The sequence below is a fragment of the Micropterus dolomieu genome, linkage group LG06 (genome assembly GCF_021292245.1).
Source record: "Micropterus dolomieu isolate WLL.071019.BEF.003 ecotype Adirondacks linkage group LG06, ASM2129224v1, whole genome shotgun sequence".
Classification (NCBI taxonomy): domain Eukaryota; kingdom Metazoa; phylum Chordata; class Actinopteri; order Centrarchiformes; family Centrarchidae; genus Micropterus; species Micropterus dolomieu.
The window spans coordinates 26,867,248-26,888,426 of record NC_060155.1 but is presented as its reverse complement, the minus strand read 5'-3'; the positions used below and the strand labels follow the sequence as shown (position 1 = coordinate 26,888,426).

Genomic DNA, 21,179 nt, shown 5'->3' with positions numbered 1-21,179 from the left:
AATGGCAACCATTAAAAGAAACAACAGGCTAGTGTAGCCTAAAGGTTTGATGAACAACTATGAGAGAGGATATTGTCAAGAACTGCAAGCTAATGTGTAAGTAACAGAGTCATCTCTGTTACTTACACACAGACACCAAGTGTGAGAGAGGGAGAGACAAAATATAAGTACATATTAGAGAGAGAGAAAGCTAAAAAAGGTGGTTTGGAAGGGATTTCTTGGCAATGAACGCACTGTTCCTTGCTAATCTTGTAGTGAACGTTTGCGATTCACAAACAGATGATGACATTTCTCCTCGCATGTGAGGCAAATCAATATTAAAACCGGTTAGGATTTTAACACTGAGTGCTGATGTGACAGAACATAAGTCAACAGGATAGGCTGCGGCTCCTACTTCTCTTTTCCTGTGACTAGTTTTCATCTCACATAGATTGTCAAAAACAAGAGAAAAAAAAAAACGGGATGTTTATTCTGACAGAATAGCCTGCAATTACTCAGTGTGAAACGCACAAGGACCATGTCAAGCATTGCTGAATATTGTCATTCGTATAAATTACTGTCTATAACAGCTGAACAGTTTTTAGTTCCTGGGAATCAGCATCACAGAGAACCGGTCATGGACATCGCACATCCATTTTAAGATAGCTCAGAAACAACTTTTTCTTAAACGGGGTATAATGAGTAGGATTATGTTTTGAACAGATAGCGGTGGTGCGGGGAGGGTGTCGTAGTGACGGGGGAAGGGGATTACGGTAGTAATCTTTACTCATTACCACTGACGGCAACATTGCACAGCACCATTGCTCTAAAAGTTGCTCTGCGTATCATCAGCTTAAGGTTAGGGTTGGGCGATGTCTACAATGCAACATCCGGATGGACGATCTCATCGGTTGCGCGGGCGTGGGAGGGGCAGCAGTCGTCTTGTGTGCATGTTCTGGCACGCACTTCACTCTGTAAAAATAATTGGTAGACAATTAACTTATGTTACGAGTTGCGGTGGATATTTTAGGCATGCAGCAGGTAAAGTGAACACACAGGGCGCAGATGTTGGTTTCAGTTGTTTGATAGCCTACGTCATTAATAAGCAGACGTGTGGCTCACCTGCTGCTGTGATAAAGGATCAGTCTTTTAGGCGACTGTATAAAACATACTGCTGATGGAGAAATTGGAGCAGATGGGTTTATTTTTCTAATTTTGATTATATGAGAAAGCTAATTTGAGAGTCAAGTCATGGCATAAAATAATATGATATAATTTCACCCGGTAGGCCTACCTACAGACAACAAGAAAAAAAACAAGTTCACCATAGTGTGTTATAGGCTACAGTAAGCGCTCAATTCAAAACCCACAGTTCAACCACCAATTAATGAGTCCTTAGCTCAGTTCCAATCTCCTAGAAGACCATCTCTCATCAAAAACCTCCTTTTCTATATCCCAGTAAGCAAAAAAAAAAACTCAGTTTGAGGTTCAATTCAAAAGTTGACCAATAAAAATAAAACCAAGTGATTCCTCTCGTGTTTAACAGTCAATCGTAGCAATTCTCGGGGGATGGCCTGAAGATTTCACCACCACCAAGTTACCTGCGAGTGGCAAATTCTACTTTCGTTTCCTGTGTGACACTAAAGTTTCTGTAGTGTCAGCTTCTGTCAAGCTTAAGCCCGTTGCACAACAACACGTCAACAAGTACAGCGTAATGTGCAGAGTTGATGCTTCCTCTGCAGACTGGTTTACACTCGCGTGTCATGTGACCAGAGTGTAATCGCAGCCTTTGCAATTAGAAAATCTTGGTTTATCATATCGTGATATTACAATTGCAATTAATCGTTCAGCCTTAACAAGCAGCATGGTGAGCATCAGTGATATTAGTAAGGTGAGAGCCCAAAGGATACCGACAGACAGCACCCACCACTGCCGCAGCCTGTTCAGAAGTATCTCTACAGAGCGGACTATTTCCTCAGGCGAGAGACTCAACCTCATCCTTACCAAGCCATAAATAATGCTTTTGTATGTGTGTAGCATGAAGGTCCAACCATGTAATGATAAATAATGCTAAATACAACCATGTAACTTTTTATTAAAGCTGCACCATTGTACACAGCAAAGCAACAACATGTCAGGCTATACACTTCTACATACTGAGTCTTCTTCTCTCAAAATGAACAAACTACAAAAAACTGTATCAGAAAAGGAGAAGTATGATGGAAACAGAAGACGGAAGAGCAAAATGTTTATGAGCAACTACTAAACCATCTGCATACTGTATAAAAGCTAGTCTTGTGCCCCATATCATGCTCAGAAAACCGTTATATGAAACTCATATTTTTTTCTGTCATACCGGTGAAAGAATGACGGAAAACCAGTAGAGACAATACGGCCAAATTATTTATTAAGAACATGAAGTTACTGACATTTTTATCACCTTTGTTAGCTCTCCCCAGCTGTATATAACATATTACCCCTATTAATATAATGTTATATTTCTTTATTAATCTATTGATAGACGGATTAAAAAACAATTACTTTGTTTTTGCTCAAAATGAGACTTCCCCATTATGAGATGATGAGTTTCCTAGCTACGGCATCAAGTAGCTGCTACGGGTCTGATGCGGACTGAAACTTCACAAAAAGGACCGAACAGCCTCGTGCATGCACACGGAACGTTTGCATCAGTGAAACAGTTGAAAATGAAATTTAAATACCTACAGAACTGAATTCAACACTTTTCAAAACGAAGACCTGTTGATACCCTGGATTCACTTTGCACTCCATTTTTCAGTGTAACCTATTAGCATTAATCTGTCATAATCATGTGGTCGAACTTAACTATTGTGCATGGTTAACCTCCATCATTCTGTGTGAATCTTGCCTTTGTTAAGTGACAAACTGTTCATTTTTCTTCCTTCTTTAACATGGAATTATGAAGTTATGAGTCATCTGCGACTCAAATAATAATAATATTTTTTAATAATGAAATAAAAGCCCTATGTGAATTTAAGCAGCCAAAATGCAAAATGCAAGAAATGTTTGGCACAAAAGAAATTTAAACGCATGTCTGATCACCCTTAGACCCCTACTCACCGCCTCCAGCTGCTTTTTCTTCTGGACCAGGAGCTCCAGCATCAGATTGACATTTGCCAGGTCCAAGTTCTCCTGGTCAGGACTCAACACGTCCTGGAACACCTGCCACCGAGACCCATTCTGGGGGTCAGAGACATCTATTACCAGAAGGTTTTTAAACAATGTGAAAGCGGAAACTAAGTGTGTGAGACTTCCACAGGATGCACAGAAAGAGAGAGGGAAAGAAAGAACTTATAGGATGTCTATGTTGTACTTACAGGATGATCTAATTTTAGCCTCTTCTCCTCTGACCTTTGTTTCTGTTTAAGGATCAGTTCGTTCACTAGAAAATGTGGAAAGGGGGTGGGGTTACTTCATTATAACTAACATATATAGATAACTGTCTTGCAAATATGTAAATATTTCAGAATTGTTTTCTTATCATTAGTAAAAGCAGAAAAGAATACAGAGCAACACCTTAGACAAAAACAAACCCTAACCTTCTGATTTATAAATACTTACCAAGAAAGTTTGGGTAAAGCTGATCCACGTTATCGACAATATAGTTACATTTGGGACATCTGTTGCTGTCCTCCAGACTCTGGCGGATACACTTGAAACTGCGGGAGGGAGAAACAACTGAACACTGTGGAAATAACTCACACTGTAAGTCTCTCCTTCTGTCCTCATAGCAAAGGTGCTTAAATGTTCGTGTAAAACCATGCCAAGCGCAGACAAGCGTGACTTCTCACGCTGCTTCTGTACATTTTAGTAAATGTTTTACCCTTTTGTTGCACTGTTTTTTTTCTTTAAATGATTCCAGTATTTTCATTAATATAAAAACAAAAAAATGCCATATTTTCAGTACAAATCATCTAACAAATACTGTGAAGTTATTTGCAAGGGTGATTCAAAGAAAAAAAGGTTTTGGTAAGTAGGAAACCAAAAGTTTTCTTTTTAGTACAAAGTTTTGTCTTCCTTCTGTGCCTGCCTGTATGCATCACTAATAGACAAAATGTGTATGGTTACTTTTGACATAAATGTTATTTCTGACAAGCTCCTACATGAGATCCTGCATTATTTTATGCATTATGCTCTGCTGGGCGTTTAAACATCCCCCCCTTTCAACGTGTGTCATTGTTCTCAAACAAACTTCAAATCATTTGCTGTCAAACAACTCTTCCACAGCCTCACCTGCGACTGAACACTTACCAAAAACTGTGCCCACACTTTGTCATGTGTGCCTCTTCTATCATTTCGAAGCAGATGGGGCTGGAAGAGTAGAGTAAAGCAGTGTTAAACGCATGACACATTTTAGCTTTCAAACTTCTGAAAAACTTTTTAAAGGGTGGTGGTGGTGGGTGGTGGTGGTGGGGGGGTTCACTCCAGAGAAAACTAACCAAACAAAATCGTTGCTTTTATCTTCGTATGAGTTCAGGAGACCGTTGTACAGGGGTGTTTGATGGAGGGATTTCTTTCTGCTGCCCGGGGACGCAGAGGGTCTGCTCAGAGAAGCAAACCCGCCACGGGACGACGGCACGGCGGCCAAAGTTGGCACCGACGAGCCGCCCTCGCCGGCTGCTGCCAGGGTCCGGGAGGGTACAACATTTCCAGAATTGTTACCATTACTTGTTACGGCGTTGCTCCCACCGCCACCGTTTGTGTTCCCCGCGCCCCCTGTGCTGCTGCTGCTGCTGCTGCTGCTGCTTGTGCTCGGCACGGAACTCGCCCCACCGGCGCTCTGCTGTGGCCGGTTGTTTGACATCATGGAAGGCCGACGAGAAACTCCCCAAAATCCGCTGCGTTGCTGTTCAAAGCATCCGGGCAGTGCTGCTATTTGGCTACTTTAGCAGGTTGGCTAACTAGCTGGCTTGCTTCTGCGCTAGCATCCTGGGGAGAAAACACCCAGCGTAACGTTATTTAAACGTGTCCGCTGGCGCCGCGACTAACGTTTGTCACTGACGGCTTTTTAGAAAATCGCTGAAATATAAAGGAGAAAAAAGGGGCACGGTCACTGAAACGGAAACTAAAACAACCACAACTGCGTTGTCCAGGAGAATAGCCGGGTAGCTACTGTTAGCTACGAGGAGGAATCTCTTGAGTTCCTCGATTACCCAGGTACCCAGGGTGCGCCCCTCATTCGACTACCGCCCCCTAGCGAGAAGGAGTTTAACTGCGCTGATGGAAACGCAACAGCGGTCAATGTGACTTTTATTATGTGTTTCTAAATCACCGTAACACCTGGCCGAGTTCATTATTAAAATAAAATTAACACACGATACAGCCTTGTACCCAGTGACCAGAAAATAAACCCCCCATTTATTGTTATCCAATACAACAGTGCTTTAATAAATCCTATTTTTGTGAAACTGAGAATTTGAAACGTGTTTATTCATCTCTGTGGGAATTTAAAGGCTGTAGTTTGTGATGGTTTTGTACTGGGTTCCATTATATTGTGTGGCAGTTTTAGTTGGCAATTTCTTCTCCACAAATGTCGATAAAGACATCCCCCATTTTAATCCCTTTCTAAATTAAATAGTACTATATAAACAATAATTGAAGTGTTGCTAAATGAAAAAAGCCCTACATTTCTATGAATAACCTACCAATGTGATCTAATTCCTGAATGACCATTTCTGTGTCCCTTCATTTAATTTTATTTAATTTTATTCTATTTTAATTTCCTTTCTTTCCTCTTATGTTATTTATTGAAACTGTCATATTGTCTACCTCGCTCAGTTAATTTTGTATGGATGTCATTATATGAATGTAATGTGCCTTTTTAGATGTTTAAGGTTCAATAACGGTTAAAAAAAAGTATTTCTTCCTTCTCCATTTATGTAGCTTAACTGAATAATTACATATTGAACAGAGACATTTATTCTTGACGTTGAAAACAGCATGTGTGACAGAATTATCTCACACCTCAAAGGTCCACTTATCATCTGCATCTGATGAGGATGATAAGTGAAAAGCAAATAAATGGACCTCTGTCTTGAGATTATTTTGTCACAAATAAAAAATCCAATACACCGAAGCTGAGTCAACACACAAACATGTAGAACTGTTGTCATACGTTAATCTGCAGTGCATCGTGTGTATAAAATCATTTTGCATTGCATGTATCTCATTTTATGATCACGCAGTGCACAGGCTAGAATAATAGTTTTGGACTTAAACCAAATGTATAGCCATGTTCAGTTTCTTTACATTTTGCCATATGCATGCTACTTAATTCCCTCTCATTACACCAAAACTCTTAGTTAACACAGGAAATATAACAACAGCAACAGCCAAAACAAAACTATGTAAAACTGAACATTAAATTAAAGCAAATTAAGGGTAACAAAAGGCCAATATGATTGCATTCTACCATAGTCTCCTCATGTTTGTAATTTGTTTTCCAGATGATTTTGCCTTTACATCAAAAACAAGCAGGTAGGTCACATCCACAAAGTGTAACCAGCGACCGAGCCAAGAAAAACAGTGTCATGTCATTCAAACATCCACCTGCAGCTTTGCAAATAAAACCTAAGGAGCACTAACATATTCACGCTCACAGTTTATCCAGTCTGCTACTTGCTTTTCCATTTTTACCTCCACGTGGGCAAATAAGGGGTCCTCCATGAAGTCACACACAACATGGATTTTCCCATGTTTTTGTTTGCGGAAGAAGTTTATATGTATCATTACGGAGCTCAGTTAGGATGTGTAATAAGTTTTTCAGCAAGAGGAAAATTACTGGATACATCGAAAAGTAAATTAATTTCCCTGAAATGGACCACCGTGTACAGCAAAATGTCTTTCTCTGTCCAGCATAGGTCAGTCATGCTGGGTTCAATTTAATGTGTGATTTTAAAGGAGGTATGGATAGTGAGTGTGCTAATATCAACAATACTCATTATTTATACAATTTTCAGTCTTCAAAATATGTCAAAAGATGAATTGTATAAATAGTTATTAAAGCTACAAATTGGAAAATATGTTTTTACATTTTGACACTGCATACAATTTCGTAATATAACATAAAATACAGATTAATCAAAAGAACACTGGAGAGAGAACAAAAGAAAGACAATAAAATGATTAAAATATGAGCATATAACGTCAGACACAAAGATTAGTTTTAGTTTAATTTGGACACCTTAAATACTCTACATATGCAGCAACTGACTCTGAATAAAATATTTTAAGCCAAACACCTACAGTACTGTATAAACACCATGTTGCATTTGTCCCCCTGAACCCCTCTCCCTCCCCTCTTTCCATTTTCTACCAGCGGTGGTGAAAAGCTTGCCTTCTTTCTTCCACCCCTTTTCTTTCATCCCTCCTCATTTGTCCTGCACATCAGCCTGGATTTTCTCCTATTGGGTCCCCCTTTTTTGCACGAGCAAACCAGGTTGTGTGAGTGTATGCGTTCAGGGGAATGTGTGCGGTGGTGGCGGGGTGGAGTTGGTGGGTCAGCAGCGTTGGTGCGTTTGAGGTTAGTGAGTGGCAGAGAGGTAACAGAGAAAGAGTGAGTGACATGGGGAAAATAATGAGGGTGTGTGGAGAGAGTGAGTGACTGAGGAAAAGTGTGTGTGTGTGTGTGTGTGTGTGTGTGTGAAAGAGAAAGAGAGAGGGGAAGACAGAGAGTGGGCCTCAGGGTCAGTGGGGTCAAGACCGACAAGCTCAGATGAAGGATAATCTGTGGAGGTCCCTTACAGCGGGGGGTGAGGCCCCGGTGGAGCACGCCCATTCAGACTCTCCCATACTCACTCTACCACACACTGCTGCACACCCCTCTATTGCTCTCTTCCTCTCTTTCTCTTCTGTCTCTTCTCCTTCATCCTCCCTTTCCCCTCCTTTTTTGTTGCTTTCTCTAAAACCCACCCCTCCCATTTCTCTTGTTTCTTTTTTCCCCAACACAGTTGCAGCTGGATTTCAAAGGGCATTTTGCCAGCAGAAAAAGCTGAATGTTTAGCAGGCAGATCCCTCAGTCAGGCAGGCTGGGATTGTGGAATTCCTGCCTCCCACTCTTTAGGAACCGTTTTTGCCCCTTCGGGGGCCCCTGCCATAACTGCCAGCGGCCTCCTCCTCCATCTCCATCTCCAGCCTCAAGCCAGGGCCCTGTTTGCAAATTGAGCCTGACAAAAAATAGTGTGATCTGGGGGGGAGAAGAAAGGGGCAATGTTTCAGAAGGTGGGGTACAGCAGCAGCTGTCTATGGAGACCACTCTTTTCTAAATGATGGCATAGAGGGTAAACAATCAGCGAGCATTATAATTAAATGCACAAATTAATTTGTGTGCATGTCCTAAGCATAAACACAATTGCATCAATCAATCCTACAAAAAGTCGGACACTTTAAAATCCTCAAGTGGCAAAAAACAAAAGTCTACAAACAGCTGGCAGTACTGTGTGAATAAAGTTTCATAGCATTTTCAAGATCAATATAGATTTTGTTTGCAGGGTCTGGAAACATGTCAGTAAGTACACCTGTCATTTGAGTTAGGGCTTGTACAAGATGCCAAAAGCTATTTTTCCATTTGCAAAGTATTTCTGATGAGTGAGAATATTCATCTATATATGATAAGTTAAAAAAACACACAGTTTGACTTGAATATACACAAGACAATGGCATTAGGCGGCAACAATTTATATTTTTTTACCACAAGGAGAAGGTGAATAATATTAGAATTGGTGCAAAGCACAGTGTGTGGTATTACTGAAGGTAGATTCACTTACATAGTGCTCTACAGACTCACCTCTTCTGCAGTCTAAACAGGAATAAAAGGAACATTTTAGATATTGTATGGTCATAAGTGACCATACAGACTGTTACTGATTACAGAAAAACAGGATACAATATTAAGACCTTGGTGATTGTTAGTTTGACAAAAGAAAAGGTCCTCTTATTTGCTTTTTTGGGAGCTTCCAACCACTTCTCGCAGTCCTCGTTAGTGGGAGGAGTTTGTTCAGAGTGAGCATAATAAGTTTTATTGGGTTTTAGTATGATTTGCCAATGATATCATTTCATTTATACAGCTAAATCAATAAATTAGAATAATTAAAAATGTGTGGAATTTCATTTTCAGTTGTGCCATTCTTATATAATATCCCTCCATATATTTCTCCTTACATGTCCCCTGTTTTTATTCCCTCATCTCACCCGATGCTTCCTGTCCCTGTTTTTTCAGCCCTCGCTCGGTCCATACAAGCACAAGAGTTTGGCACAATGCAGGTAGCATATTTGGGTGATAAAAGCTCACAAAAACCCCTTTTCATGTGCAAGACAGATGTTGTGCCTGTCAGTGTTGTACCACTGAAGAGAGCCAGAGCATGAGTGAGTGAGATAGATCAGTGGGAAAGAGAAAAAGAGAAATGAGGTGGAAGAGGGGAGAAGGAAGGAGGGGGAGAGATCAAACAAACTTATGTTACTGTAGCAGGAGCCCTCCACCCCCGGCTCAGCCACCTCCATCATTCATGCATTGCCAGGCTGACAGTAGAGCCTCCTATTAAGACGACATTGACAGTGGTCTACAGTACCAAACAGTGTATAAACTAATATAAAGTAACTCCAACTTGACCCATACAACAGTAAAATGCTATTTACGCATAAATGCATCAGTATAAATAATCAAGCAATTTTCTACTTTTAATACTTACATAACTTACAATATTAAATGTACAATTGCGTGTGGTAGAGGAAGCCTTTAAATCTTTTAGCCTACTAAACTAAAAAGTACTGCAATGAAAAATACTCCATTAAAAAAAAGTCCTGGACTAAAACTATCAATTAAGTAAAAGTAAGTATGTATTATTAAAACGCACTTAAAGTATCAAAAGTAAAAGTACTCACAATTCAGATATACTTTAATTAGTAATTATTATTATTATTATTACTGATGCAGTAGTGTGTAAGTGGCATATTAAAGTTGCAGTTGGTGAGGTGGAACTCATTTTGACTTTTTAAGATCCTGTTTATTGGTTAGTTTCTCTCTTAATCTGCAAAGAAATTGGTAACTAAAGCTGTCAAATAAATGTGGTAGAGGAAAAAGCACTCTCAAGTAAAGTAGACCGACATGTAACTGAATATTTTTACATTCTGGTATTTGACTCAAGTAGAGGATCTGAATGATTCTTCCACCCCTGGAGATGGATCATAGATAGAGGAGGGCAGGACAAGAAAAATAAATACATAAATACACTTTACAACCCCTTTCCTGTTGCATCTCTGCATCAGAGGGATGCACAGCAGAGGACTGGGCAGGCAATGAGGAGAGAAGAGGATTTCCCTTGTAAAACACGAGTGTGAGGCAAGGGAAGGACGCCCCCCACCTCCCACCACCTCCACCACACTTCTCCTACCGGTGATGTCAGGGCGGACAGGGGCTCCCTGAAAAGAAAATCTTCTGGAGAGAATGAGAGAGAGAGAGAGAGAGTGAGAGGGGGAGAGAGAGAGAGAGAGAGAGAGAGAGAGAGAGAGAGAGGAGTGAATGGAGGAGGATATTACTACTGCATGGACCGGTGCAGAGGAGCAGCAAGTCACTCTCTGAAGCGCACACAGACGCACAACAAAACCAAGACGAGCTGACGCGCAGACGCGAACCATGATTTAACGGACTAATATTTTTATCCTCTCTCAGAAATCACAGGAAAGCTTCTGCTCAACGCATACGATAGCTATTACATAGGGCTGGCACTTTGCACTGCACTTCAATTTGCCTCTGGAGTGACTTTGTATTTTTCTTTATTATTACTCTGATTCCACCTTGCAGCTGTATTTTGGAACAGGACGCACTAAATGATGCCGCAATGGTCAGGTAAAAATAAATTAAAGGCTTTGTGCAAAGTCACTTAGGAGTGAAATAATCGGATTTCACCTGATTTATTCATGCAAATAATTTTTTTTTTCAAAAAACAAAAACAAAGGACACTTCATCAACATTTTCCTCAGTAATGATTTTTTTTTTTTTTTTTTCAAATTTGAAATCAGCCTGGTGACGTTTAAAAAGTCTTTCTTTCCCTCATGGGCTTACTGAAACGCAGACGGAAATAGGCTAGTTGAAGTTTTTAAACCTGTAAACAGAAACAAGTGCCAGAGGCAGTTTTACAGGTTATATGAATGGAAAGGAGGCAAAACGTCGCCTCTAAAGGTTCGCGCAAAGTGCAGGAGTGTGCAGCTGCAGCTGCGCCAAGAAAGGATTTAGATGAACTCAGCTGTAGATCTGGTTGCTTTCTGTGATTCAAGAGTGCAAAACGTCTCCTTTATTCAAAATCAATCCTAAATATAGCCGATACTAACCTCAATATGCAATGAGTTTATGTGGAAACCTTTGAATGGCATCCTCTTTATCAGTTTGATCCCTTTGGAGTGCACTTGATTAGGCTGCCCTCCAGATTAGTTTATCAATAGGTGAATTTTAAATTCCAAACCAGGCAGCCAAAACCACCATTTCTTTATTTCTGGATAAATGTTCGCAAATAAATCTGGTATAAGAGCTCCTGCTGCTGACCTGGAAACCAGAGGCAGACTTTTAAAAGCCAACCCCCCCTCCCCTTTATCTTCATCAAAACCGCGCCAAATACCTTCTCTAACCTGAGAAAATGTTGTTAATCAGACTATTGGCTATCTTCCTCGTCCTCATCACAAACACGTTGCTGTTCAGCCCGGTTCGCTCCGACGCACTCAGCCGGCACAAACGCGCCATGGCCCGGCGGGCAGACGGTGAGCTCTCCAGGCTAGCAGGTGAACCCTGCACCGTCTCCGGCGTCTGGAAGTCCCGGCGGCAACCCCGCTCCCTTTCCCCGTCCCAACACCGCCCTCCAGCGGCCCGTCCGAGGACGCACACGAGCCGGAGAGAGCTGTCCACTGCCAAGAGCGCTGCTGCGGTTTGTGCAGGAGGGTGCAGGTTCGACACCGGGGTGCACCGGGTCGCTCCGGCCGGGGAGGATAACGGAAGCTGGGGCGACACAGACAATGTGGCAGTGGGAGCGGGGGACCAATATGTTACATCCCCTGCACGGTCCTATGAGAAACGCTCCACAAATGACGGTAGAGACACAAACTATGTCACACAGCTGGACGGGACGTCTTTGCATAAAGATGCCCGCCAGACCGTCTCCTCCTCGGACCACGCGCGGTCCCCACGCGGCTCCCGCTCCAGGTTCACTCGCAACCTGGGCGGGACGATTCCTTACGAGGACGAGGGCAACTCTAGTCGGGAGAAAGTTTTCCCAGATAGCTCAACGGATTCCGGGGGACTTCAAGTCCTCTACGGGCTTAAGCAGGAAGGAGACCAGCAGTCGACCGGGACCCTGGAGGACGGTAGCGAGGACTACTCCGGGGAGGTGGAGGAGGCGGATGCGCCGGTGAGCGGCTCCTCTCCCTGGGGGAGCCCCCTGCCTAGGGTGCCCCTTTCCTGGATGACAGCCCTGTACTTCAGCGGGCGTCGGGAGCAGCTGAAGGTGAAGCCGGCTGCAGGGGTGGAGCTACCGAGGGCGAAGTTCAGCCTGGAGCTTTGGGTGAACCCTGAGGGAGGACAGAGCAACCCCGCAGTCATAGCAGGTGGGTGAAAACTGATCAATGTCTGCATCACTCATGTATAAGGAATACCCATCGCTAGCATTTCACAAAACTTCCCCCCCTTGCCTCCTGGCCACACACTAAGTTGGTGTTAGATGCCACATTGCAGTAGTAGGGTAATACATTCATTTTTGTCAAGCACTGACCCAACTTACTGGTCTCAAACTCTACTGTAGACTTCTTCTTCTGTTGGTGTATTTATGTGTCATAAATTTATTTTATCATCCTTCTTCTTGTCATGTCTATCCAGCATCAGTCAGTCTCTTGAATTGCATTAAGGCGGGTCAGTCTCCGAATTCTTCTTTCTTCTTGCCTGCTATTACTTGTTCTCTCCCACTCTATTTAAGTAGCCTAGATTTCACTTTGATACACAAGGCTTATGGTTGTTGCAAATAGCCTGTGACAGCTACACTATATCCCTAACATCATGTGAGTTTGCCCTTTAAACAGCACTCTCTTGTGCTGTGTGAAATTCACTTGGTAAATTTCCAAGAAAGAGATACAGCAATACATGATGACATTGTTCTAATGACATTTAGTGCTGAAATAGTTAGAGGATTTGAATTGATTGACATAAAAGTAATATAATGAATTAATCATTCAAGTTATTTATCAGGCAAAATGATGAAAATCTCTTGTGCCAGCTTCTCAAATGTGAGGGTTTACTTAATTTTATATGATGGATTTATTTGATTGTAAATAAAATATGTTTGCGTTTTGGACTGTATGGTGGACAGAACAAAGAACAGGAAGATGCATTGAGCTCTGAGAAATTGTGATGGACATTTTCCTCTCTCATGAATCCGTAATGAGAAATTGTCACAATGGTCAGCAAGATGGCATAGAGCTGGTATATCAAATGCAAGACAGGTGCGCTTCCGAGTAGTGCTATGTCTAGTGCTGTCTTGGTCAGAATTATAAAAAAATTTTGTTTGTTATGTTAATAAAATGGCATTTCCATATATGCACTCCAAAAAACACAATTCACTGTGGTTATATAAGTTAGTACCTCCCCTGCGCACCTGGGGATGATAACTTATTCTCTATAAATACCACTAGAATACCACTTTTGTAGAACTCGGATTAAGGCTTGTTTGTTTGCCAAATTGTGTCAGCATAAGAAATAAAATGGTAAACCGAGGCTTTAGTATGGAGATTTTGTGTGTGTGTGTTTTGCCCCAGTTTATGACTCACGTTGTTATAATCTTTCAGTGACCATTTCCATTTACTAGGCATGAACGGCAATGAGTGGCATTTAGGTTTTTCATCAAATGTAATTATTTATACATACATTATTTACAACCAAACGCTCAAATGAACAAGTTAAAGCCAAAACCATAATTACCACAACAACAAAAACGCATGCCCTTGTGGCTCGATCCCCTAACCTAACTAACCCTACCTCTTGACCATTGCATTTTTTGGCTTCGGGTTCCACCCCTGCTGACAATACTAATAATTATAATGACTATAATGGGATAATAATACTGACAATAATATGCAATTATAAGGAGTATGATGGGATAATGTTACTGATAAAGATAACGTGATAATGTTATGATGACAATGTTGTACGATAATCATAGTGGAGTGATGATGAATGTGATTATTATGAAAAGGGTAAGCACATTGATGGCTGGTAGTCATGATGATAATGGTTGATCACAATGGCCAAAGTAATGTTTGAAAGATGGTCATGATGAAGACGCTCATTATTATTATTCCATTATTAAGGATAATGGTGATGTTTAATGCCTGTTCTTTATTTTGTTGTATACAAAAACGCTACATAAATACTGGTGATTCTGTTAAACAAGTTCTGAGGCTAAGCTGATCATTTTCACGATAATCTATAGTGAATAATTCACTCATTTATTATACACATTATTAAAATTCCCAGGGTGTGTTTCATTTAGCTCCTTTCTCATACTTAGCTTCACTGTTTCCATTGATTCTAAGCAGGGACTGCAGACACGCTGATCTTATGAAGCCTTCTTTTAACCAGACTGTTCACATGAAGATGAAGATCATTTTTTTTCCAACAAGCCAGTATCAAGGAGGTTACATTTGAAAAAACTGCACATTTGACTGAACAACTCATACATCAAACAAATTGAAGAGGATAAGAACGCTATGGTGCAGCACCACAGCTGTCCAGATAGTGAGAGAGACCACAAACTGTTACGTCCACTCACATTTACTATGATCAAAGATCCGACTCCATTACTCAACTTTTTCCCCCTCATTGCTTCCTTATGTGAGGGCGGCATTTTGTGGCATAGGCCTTTCTCTTTGTAGTGTCCTGAAGGAATCTGACAAATACGGTGAAAAACAAACTCCTATTGTTTCTGCTAGACATGACATTGACATTGGTTGGACTTTTAATGGTCAGTGATGATCTCATAAATCTAGTTGTTTGTGCATTTCATCCTTTATTGTTATTTGACTTATGTGTTTAATATGTGAATATTTAGAGTGGAGGGTACGCTGCCACTGACACTGCACTTATTCTACATTTTCTTAGGTGCTGCATTAATATGGAATTTTAACAAATTTGTGGCAATACTAATGGGTTAAAGTACTGGCTGATAATAATGACCAATATTGGACAATATACTGGTAATGGTAAGCACACAATACTGTACAAGGTTAAAATAGCATGTTTAAAACAGGTTAAAAGAGGGCCACACATGCTGAGATAATAATGGCTTGGCTCTAAAAACAGGATTTAATTTTCAAATATAGGCGATAAAAAAGTAAAAAAGTAAATTCTCTGACTGCCTTCCTTGTTAACTGTAGAGCACCTCGTCCCTCATAGTGACTCATATTATCACCCAACTCTGCACTTCTCCTCAGCTCTACATAACATTTTAGCATCTTTTAGCTCACTGATTTGGTTTATGGCCCACAACTTAGCTATTTTGGTTTACTCTCACCCCTCTCATCAACCTTGTTTCCAAATGCAGCGGACAGTCTTTTGAGCAAAGAAGCTCTGTTACTGTAAGCTACCTGCCCAGCATGAAATAGCAGAGAAACAAAATTAGCAACTAGGTGGTGAACGTAGTGGAGTAGTTAGCTGCTAAAGAGCCAGATAATTCCCTCAGGAGTTGGTAGAGTTAAAAGGAGAGTGAATATTGGACTTACATTGCCAGAAACATGACGCCAAGTGAATGCTAATGCTGCTGCGTGTCTGCTGTGTAAATACCTAATTGTTTGCTTACATATTCACCATAACAACTTTAGAAGGTGATATTGTGTCAATGTTGTGTTTTCGCGCTAATTCAGCTGCCCCCAAGTGGCCCAAACAAATGCAGCTTTAAAACATCAGTACTTAATTGAATTCAATATTGTAATTATGGTTAACAGGTTAGACCACGGCGGAGATGAATGGTAACCTTGGATAATGTGTGTGGTAGCTCCTATGTCTCACAGCACCAAGACCACATTTCCCATAAACCAGTGCAAACAAAATGTTGTCATTTCTTTGGCAGTACTTTTTCACCATGACCGTCTGCTGTTGCACGAGACACTGAAAACTTTAGTTCAATTCAAGTTTGATTCAAACAACGTCCTCCTGTTGTGTGCCTTTAAATAATGTACCTACAGCATAACGTACGCTGTAGAGCAATCTAGCAGATTTCCCCGGAAATGACCTTGTGATACAGATTTGCTAATGCAGTAAATGTAAAGGGTGACGTTTTGTCATCAGACGTATGAGTTGATGATTTATTGAGGATGAAGTACAATATATAGTATGTTTAGCATTTCACGTGTTACTGTAGTTATGTATAGATTGATACTAATGTATTGTTTACATTTGGTAGTACAGTGTTATCATGTTCACTTGGCAAAGCCACAACTTCCTAACCGCTGCTTTCTTAAATTGAATTAAATGCTTAACCATCAAACTGGCTCACCTCCTTGGGGATATTTTGCTACAACTGCCCACTTTACACACATATGCATGTAAGCGTATACACATGCGCACACACATATGGTGTTAAGGAGGGTGAAGGGGTTCCCTGACCCTTCCCTGTCCCAGTGTAAGACATCTGGGGAGCATATGTGGATCTGTGTGTGTCTGTTGCAACAGCAGATGGAAACATCAGGGCCTTGCCTTGGCTGAGGGAAATACCTCCGTCCTTCTTCCCCTTTCTGTTCCCTCCCGCTGTCTCTGGCTCTGTCTATACTCTCTTCTGTCTTACTCTCCCTTTCTGTGTTTCCCCACCTCTCTCTGCCCACTCTCTCTCCCTGTTGGTCTTTGGCCACAGGACTGCAATCACTTGGAAACATTGCCTGTTTGTGTGTTTATTTATTCATTTTCATGAGGGCAATGGCTATTTGTAAATTTGCTGAGAATATTGTATGTTTTTTCCACCAGTATTCTTTCCAAATCTTTCCCCTATTTCCCTTTTGCCATAGGTGTATTTGACAACTGCTCCCATTCACTGAGTGAGAAGGGCTGGTCGGTAGGCATCCGTACTGTGGAACCTGGCAGAGCCAAAGACGCACGGTTCTACTTCACGCTTCGCACAGACCGAGCTCTAAAATCCACCACTGTGTATAGTCACCAGCGGTACCGAGCCAATGCCTGGACTCACCTGATGGCCACTTACAATGGCCACAACATGACCCTGTATGTTGATGGAGCTAAGGTGTGTGGTTTTGTGGTCTTCACTTTCAACTTGTTGATCACTGAAAAACAGTAACAGTCCTCTGAAAAAGCAATCCCAACTGAAGTTCCAGTTACTAGTTTTTTTTAAATAAAATTTTTGGATTAGATAACTGGTGTTTGAAAAATAAATTTCACATACAAGAAGTAGGATTTTTTTTTTGTCTTTTGACAAAGGACAGGACATCTGATCAATGTACTGGCTATGATAGTGTCAGCCAATCAGATCATTTCGGAAAATGAGTGAATATGTAATATGCCTTAATTTTGGTGACAACCAGATAGAGAGTTTCTTCTCAGGTGACATTGCTTCATTATGAGCAGCTCTAACACTTGGGAGACTTAATCAAATTAGACCATCAAGCATTTATTATGTTCATAACACAATAAAAAGGGAAGGACATTTGTTTCTGCCCCTCCTCTCTTCTTGGCTGTCATTTCTCCCTTTCTTTTCCTCTCAGGTGGGAGAGAGCAGTCTCCAGTCCGGTAATCTCTATAGTGCCTTCATGAAGACGTGCAGAACCCTCTTCCTCGGCACAAACCAATCAGATCAAGGACACAGCTTCAGGGGCCATATAGGGGGTGTGGTCTTGTGGGCATATGCCCGCTCTCATGAGGACCTGCTGAAGCGACCACTTCAAATTGACAAAAGCGAGCCACTCTTGGCGATGTGGGCTGACTTCACCAATGTAACCGGCTATATTTAATTTCTACAGTGTCTGCAAATTAGTTGTTTTAGCAGTCATTATATTAGGCTAATTATAAAGTATTGATTAGCAGCATTACTTGTTTAATTTTTATAAACTGAAATTGGATGGGAAAAAGTATAAAAGTTAATTGAAATATTGTTGGATTTTGCTTCTAACTTTGAGGTGGAACAGCTATGGACTCCATACAGAGTTGGCCTCCATCCAACCATCATCACCACTCCTGTCCCTGATCAAGAAATTGTGTCCTCGTTCCTGCCACCACCTTGTGGCTTGACACCCTGCGACAACACCGACATCATCTTTGGCTACAACAGTAACTGGCAGCTCCGTACCCCAAAGCGAATCCGCTACCGTATTGTCAACCTCTCGGATGACGATGGTAAAAACCCCACCGTGTCACAAGCCCAGATCCAGCTCCAGCACCGGGCTCTGACAGAGGCCTTCCAACCTTACAACATCACCCTTGATGTGAGCGTGCACAACGTCAGAAACTCCAGCCTCCAACAGCGGTTTATCCTAAGCAACTGTCGGATTGGGAAAATTGGGAACCGCCAGTGTGACCCTGAGTGTGACCACCCAAGGACAGGCCATGATGGAGGGGACTGCCTGAGACTGGGGCCCTGCTACAACTGGAAGAGACAGGATGGAGTTTGTAACATGGAGTGCAACAGTATACACTATGACTACGATGATGGAGACTGCTGCGACCCAGAGATCACTGACGTCCTCAAGACCTGCTTCGATCCTGAGTCCCCTGACAGGTGAGGTTAAAAGTCATGTCATTCTCACCACTCGGCTGTTCTGAGTTTCTATATTTGGCTGGACCAGAGCAAAAGGGGGGCCAGCCCAGAGACGGCATGGAGACAGTACAATACCTGATGTTGACCTTGACGAAATGAATCTGAAAACCTACTGCTGAGAGAAACGGAGTCAGTTGTTACGAACTATAACAGTCCAGCAAAGAGCAGAGTAGGTGTAAAACTGTTCTGCATGTGAGGCATGAGGGAGAGCGCAAGGATAAAGCATCCCAAATAACAATCACCCTGACAAAACACTCCAGACAGAGTAGGTCATAAAAAAACAAGAGACGTCCCACAAATAGGAATGAATGAAAGAGCAGGGGGAGTTAAAAGATCATTAGAATAGTTATATAATTATTAATAGAATAAGTTCTCTTTGAAATTCAACATCAAGATATAAGTGGACAATTGTGCTCTTGCTCTCTTGCTGTTAAGATACTGTGAATGAAGATGGAGCCAATGGAAGACTTTTAATGTGGCACATGTGCAGGAAGTGTTGGGTTTCAGTAGCAGTACTGTAGCTTAACTGTGATCTCAAAAAATGGCAACATGGATAATAAAAGTTAAGTTGCATTTATGAGAGGGTAAATTAGAAACAAAGGCCTAGTTTACTTTCCACTTGAGATAAGTAATAATAACAACAGGTTTTCAGGATACTCAAAGACACTAAAAACAATAAATAAGGGACTTAATCCTCTATTTGAGATTTATGGTAATTTATGGTCATCCAAATTGTAGTTATTATTATATTATATATTGCAGTGTCAATAGTGAAATTAAAACATGAATGAAAAAGACACATTATTATTTTAGTAAATTGCTTTCACTAGAAGGTTGTTGCTAGTCACAAACATTTTATTAAATATATACTGTATAGTGGAGATCCTGATCGATTTATATTAAGACAGGAGGAAAATATAAAATGCTACATGGTAGGAGAGACACAGTAGAGAAAGCACCAGGGGGATAAATATTTCATTCAGTGAGGACAACATGTTTTTCCAGAGGCAAGAAGTCTCTGAGCATAAATGGCCACTAATAAGACTATTTCTCCCCATGAGGTGAATATCTGCCTTAACACGCTGCAGTGCTTCTGCAGGGCTGTGTAGCAAACAGCTCAACATGCTCCGTGTACAAATTGGTACTCTCACTTTCCCCAGTGGTTTTAGAGAGAGCTCTGAGAAGCAGGGATGGTGGGTTAAGAGGCCAAAGTACACACTTATTTTTACTAAACAACTCGAGCGGCAGCCCGCGGCCTTCCATTTGGTCTGACAGACAGGCTCATGCAGAGTTCCAAATAGCTTGCATGAAGTCTCGCCATGAAGTCGTCGGCCCAGGTTCTTAAAGACCTGATCCTTAATCCAAATATAAACCACAAGCTTTACACTGGGCCACTGGGAAACATGGGAACTGCAGCTATTTTTTAAAGTGATAGATTTAGCGCTTGATGTCTGGAATAGGCAGTGTGACGGCTTAACACGGGGATGTATTAATGTTTTTTATAAACCAGAAGAATAGCTATTTTTTCCATTTATATTTCGGTCAAATGAACCTCCCTTTAGCAATTTACAATATCTGTTATTACAACTCCTCGTTCCAAGTCCCAACCATATAACTAAAGCAAAGATACAAAATTTCCATCTTCATATCTCTTCTATGATTTAACACTTATTCAGATTAAAAGCCAGTTTAATAAAAAAGTGCACTATGTATTAAAGTAATCATTGACACCATACATATGTATGGCTTCTTTTGGAATAAAAGAATAATATAATGTAAAATATGAAGTTATAGTCTAGGTCAGAAACAAAATGAATGGTAAATGGTAAACGGATGATTCAAAATCACAAAGCACAATGACTTTGGCATTTTATTAAAGACAAACACCTGATTCCTCTAGTTTCAAATTGTGTTTATTATTAGCAAACAAAAGAAACTGAAGGAAACACTGTGGTAACAAGCATAAAAAAGGGTATGAGAAGGCATACAACATAGTATGAATGATGGACTATGATTAAAGGACAGACAGGGGAAACGTTTATTTAACAGGATGAAAATAGTGTTAAGTGAATACATGATAAAATAAGTTACAGAAGGTTATTGATATTTTCATACAGACCAATTAGAACCTGGTGCCAATGTAAGTGTTTCTACTGATTTAACTACATTTTCCAGAGTTTGTTGCTTCTTCACTTTCCTTTGAAAATAAGGTGCCCTTGAGCAAGGCACTTAACACGACACATGATTTGTGTGTGGCCAACACACAAAGACAAGGTGAATTGGACAGCTCCAACAGTAGGAGACTGTGTACTGTGCAGATCTCGGGTGTGAATTTGTGCAGCTGTGTGAATATGAAACAGGCTGTTGCTAAAA

The 21,179-nt window shown here is 41.0% G+C and overlaps 2 protein-coding genes across 3 annotated transcripts in view; one reads left to right on the top strand and one right to left on the bottom strand.

Annotated features, from left to right (window-relative positions):
• cop1 (COP1 E3 ubiquitin ligase) overlaps positions 1-5,184 on the bottom strand; it is a 16,745-nt gene extending 11,561 nt beyond the window's left edge. Inside the window, exons 1-5 of the mRNA XM_046051165.1 lie at positions 4,458-5,184; positions 4,270-4,329; positions 3,580-3,677; positions 3,336-3,400; positions 3,079-3,198 (exon numbers count right to left, since the gene is read on the bottom strand). Of these exons, the coding sequence (XP_045907121.1) occupies positions 3,079-3,198; positions 3,336-3,400; positions 3,580-3,677; positions 4,270-4,329; positions 4,458-4,825 (711 nt within the window). The 5' untranslated portion in view covers positions 4,826-5,184. The remainder of the gene's footprint in view (positions 1-3,078; positions 3,199-3,335; positions 3,401-3,579; positions 3,678-4,269; positions 4,330-4,457) is intronic.
• Positions 5,185-10,627: 5,443 nt separating this feature from the next.
• pappa2 (pappalysin 2) overlaps positions 10,628-21,179 on the top strand; it is a 75,220-nt gene continuing 64,668 nt past the window's right edge. For both annotated transcript variants that reach the window (XM_046051163.1, XM_046051164.1), the window contains exons 1-4: positions 10,628-12,606; positions 17,047-17,279; positions 17,758-17,985; positions 18,169-18,767. In XM_046051163.1, coding sequence (XP_045907119.1) covers positions 11,646-12,606; positions 17,047-17,279; positions 17,758-17,985; positions 18,169-18,767 — 2,021 coding nt within the window. In that variant the 5' untranslated portion in view covers positions 10,628-11,645. The remainder of the gene's footprint in view (positions 12,607-17,046; positions 17,280-17,757; positions 17,986-18,168; positions 18,768-21,179) is intronic.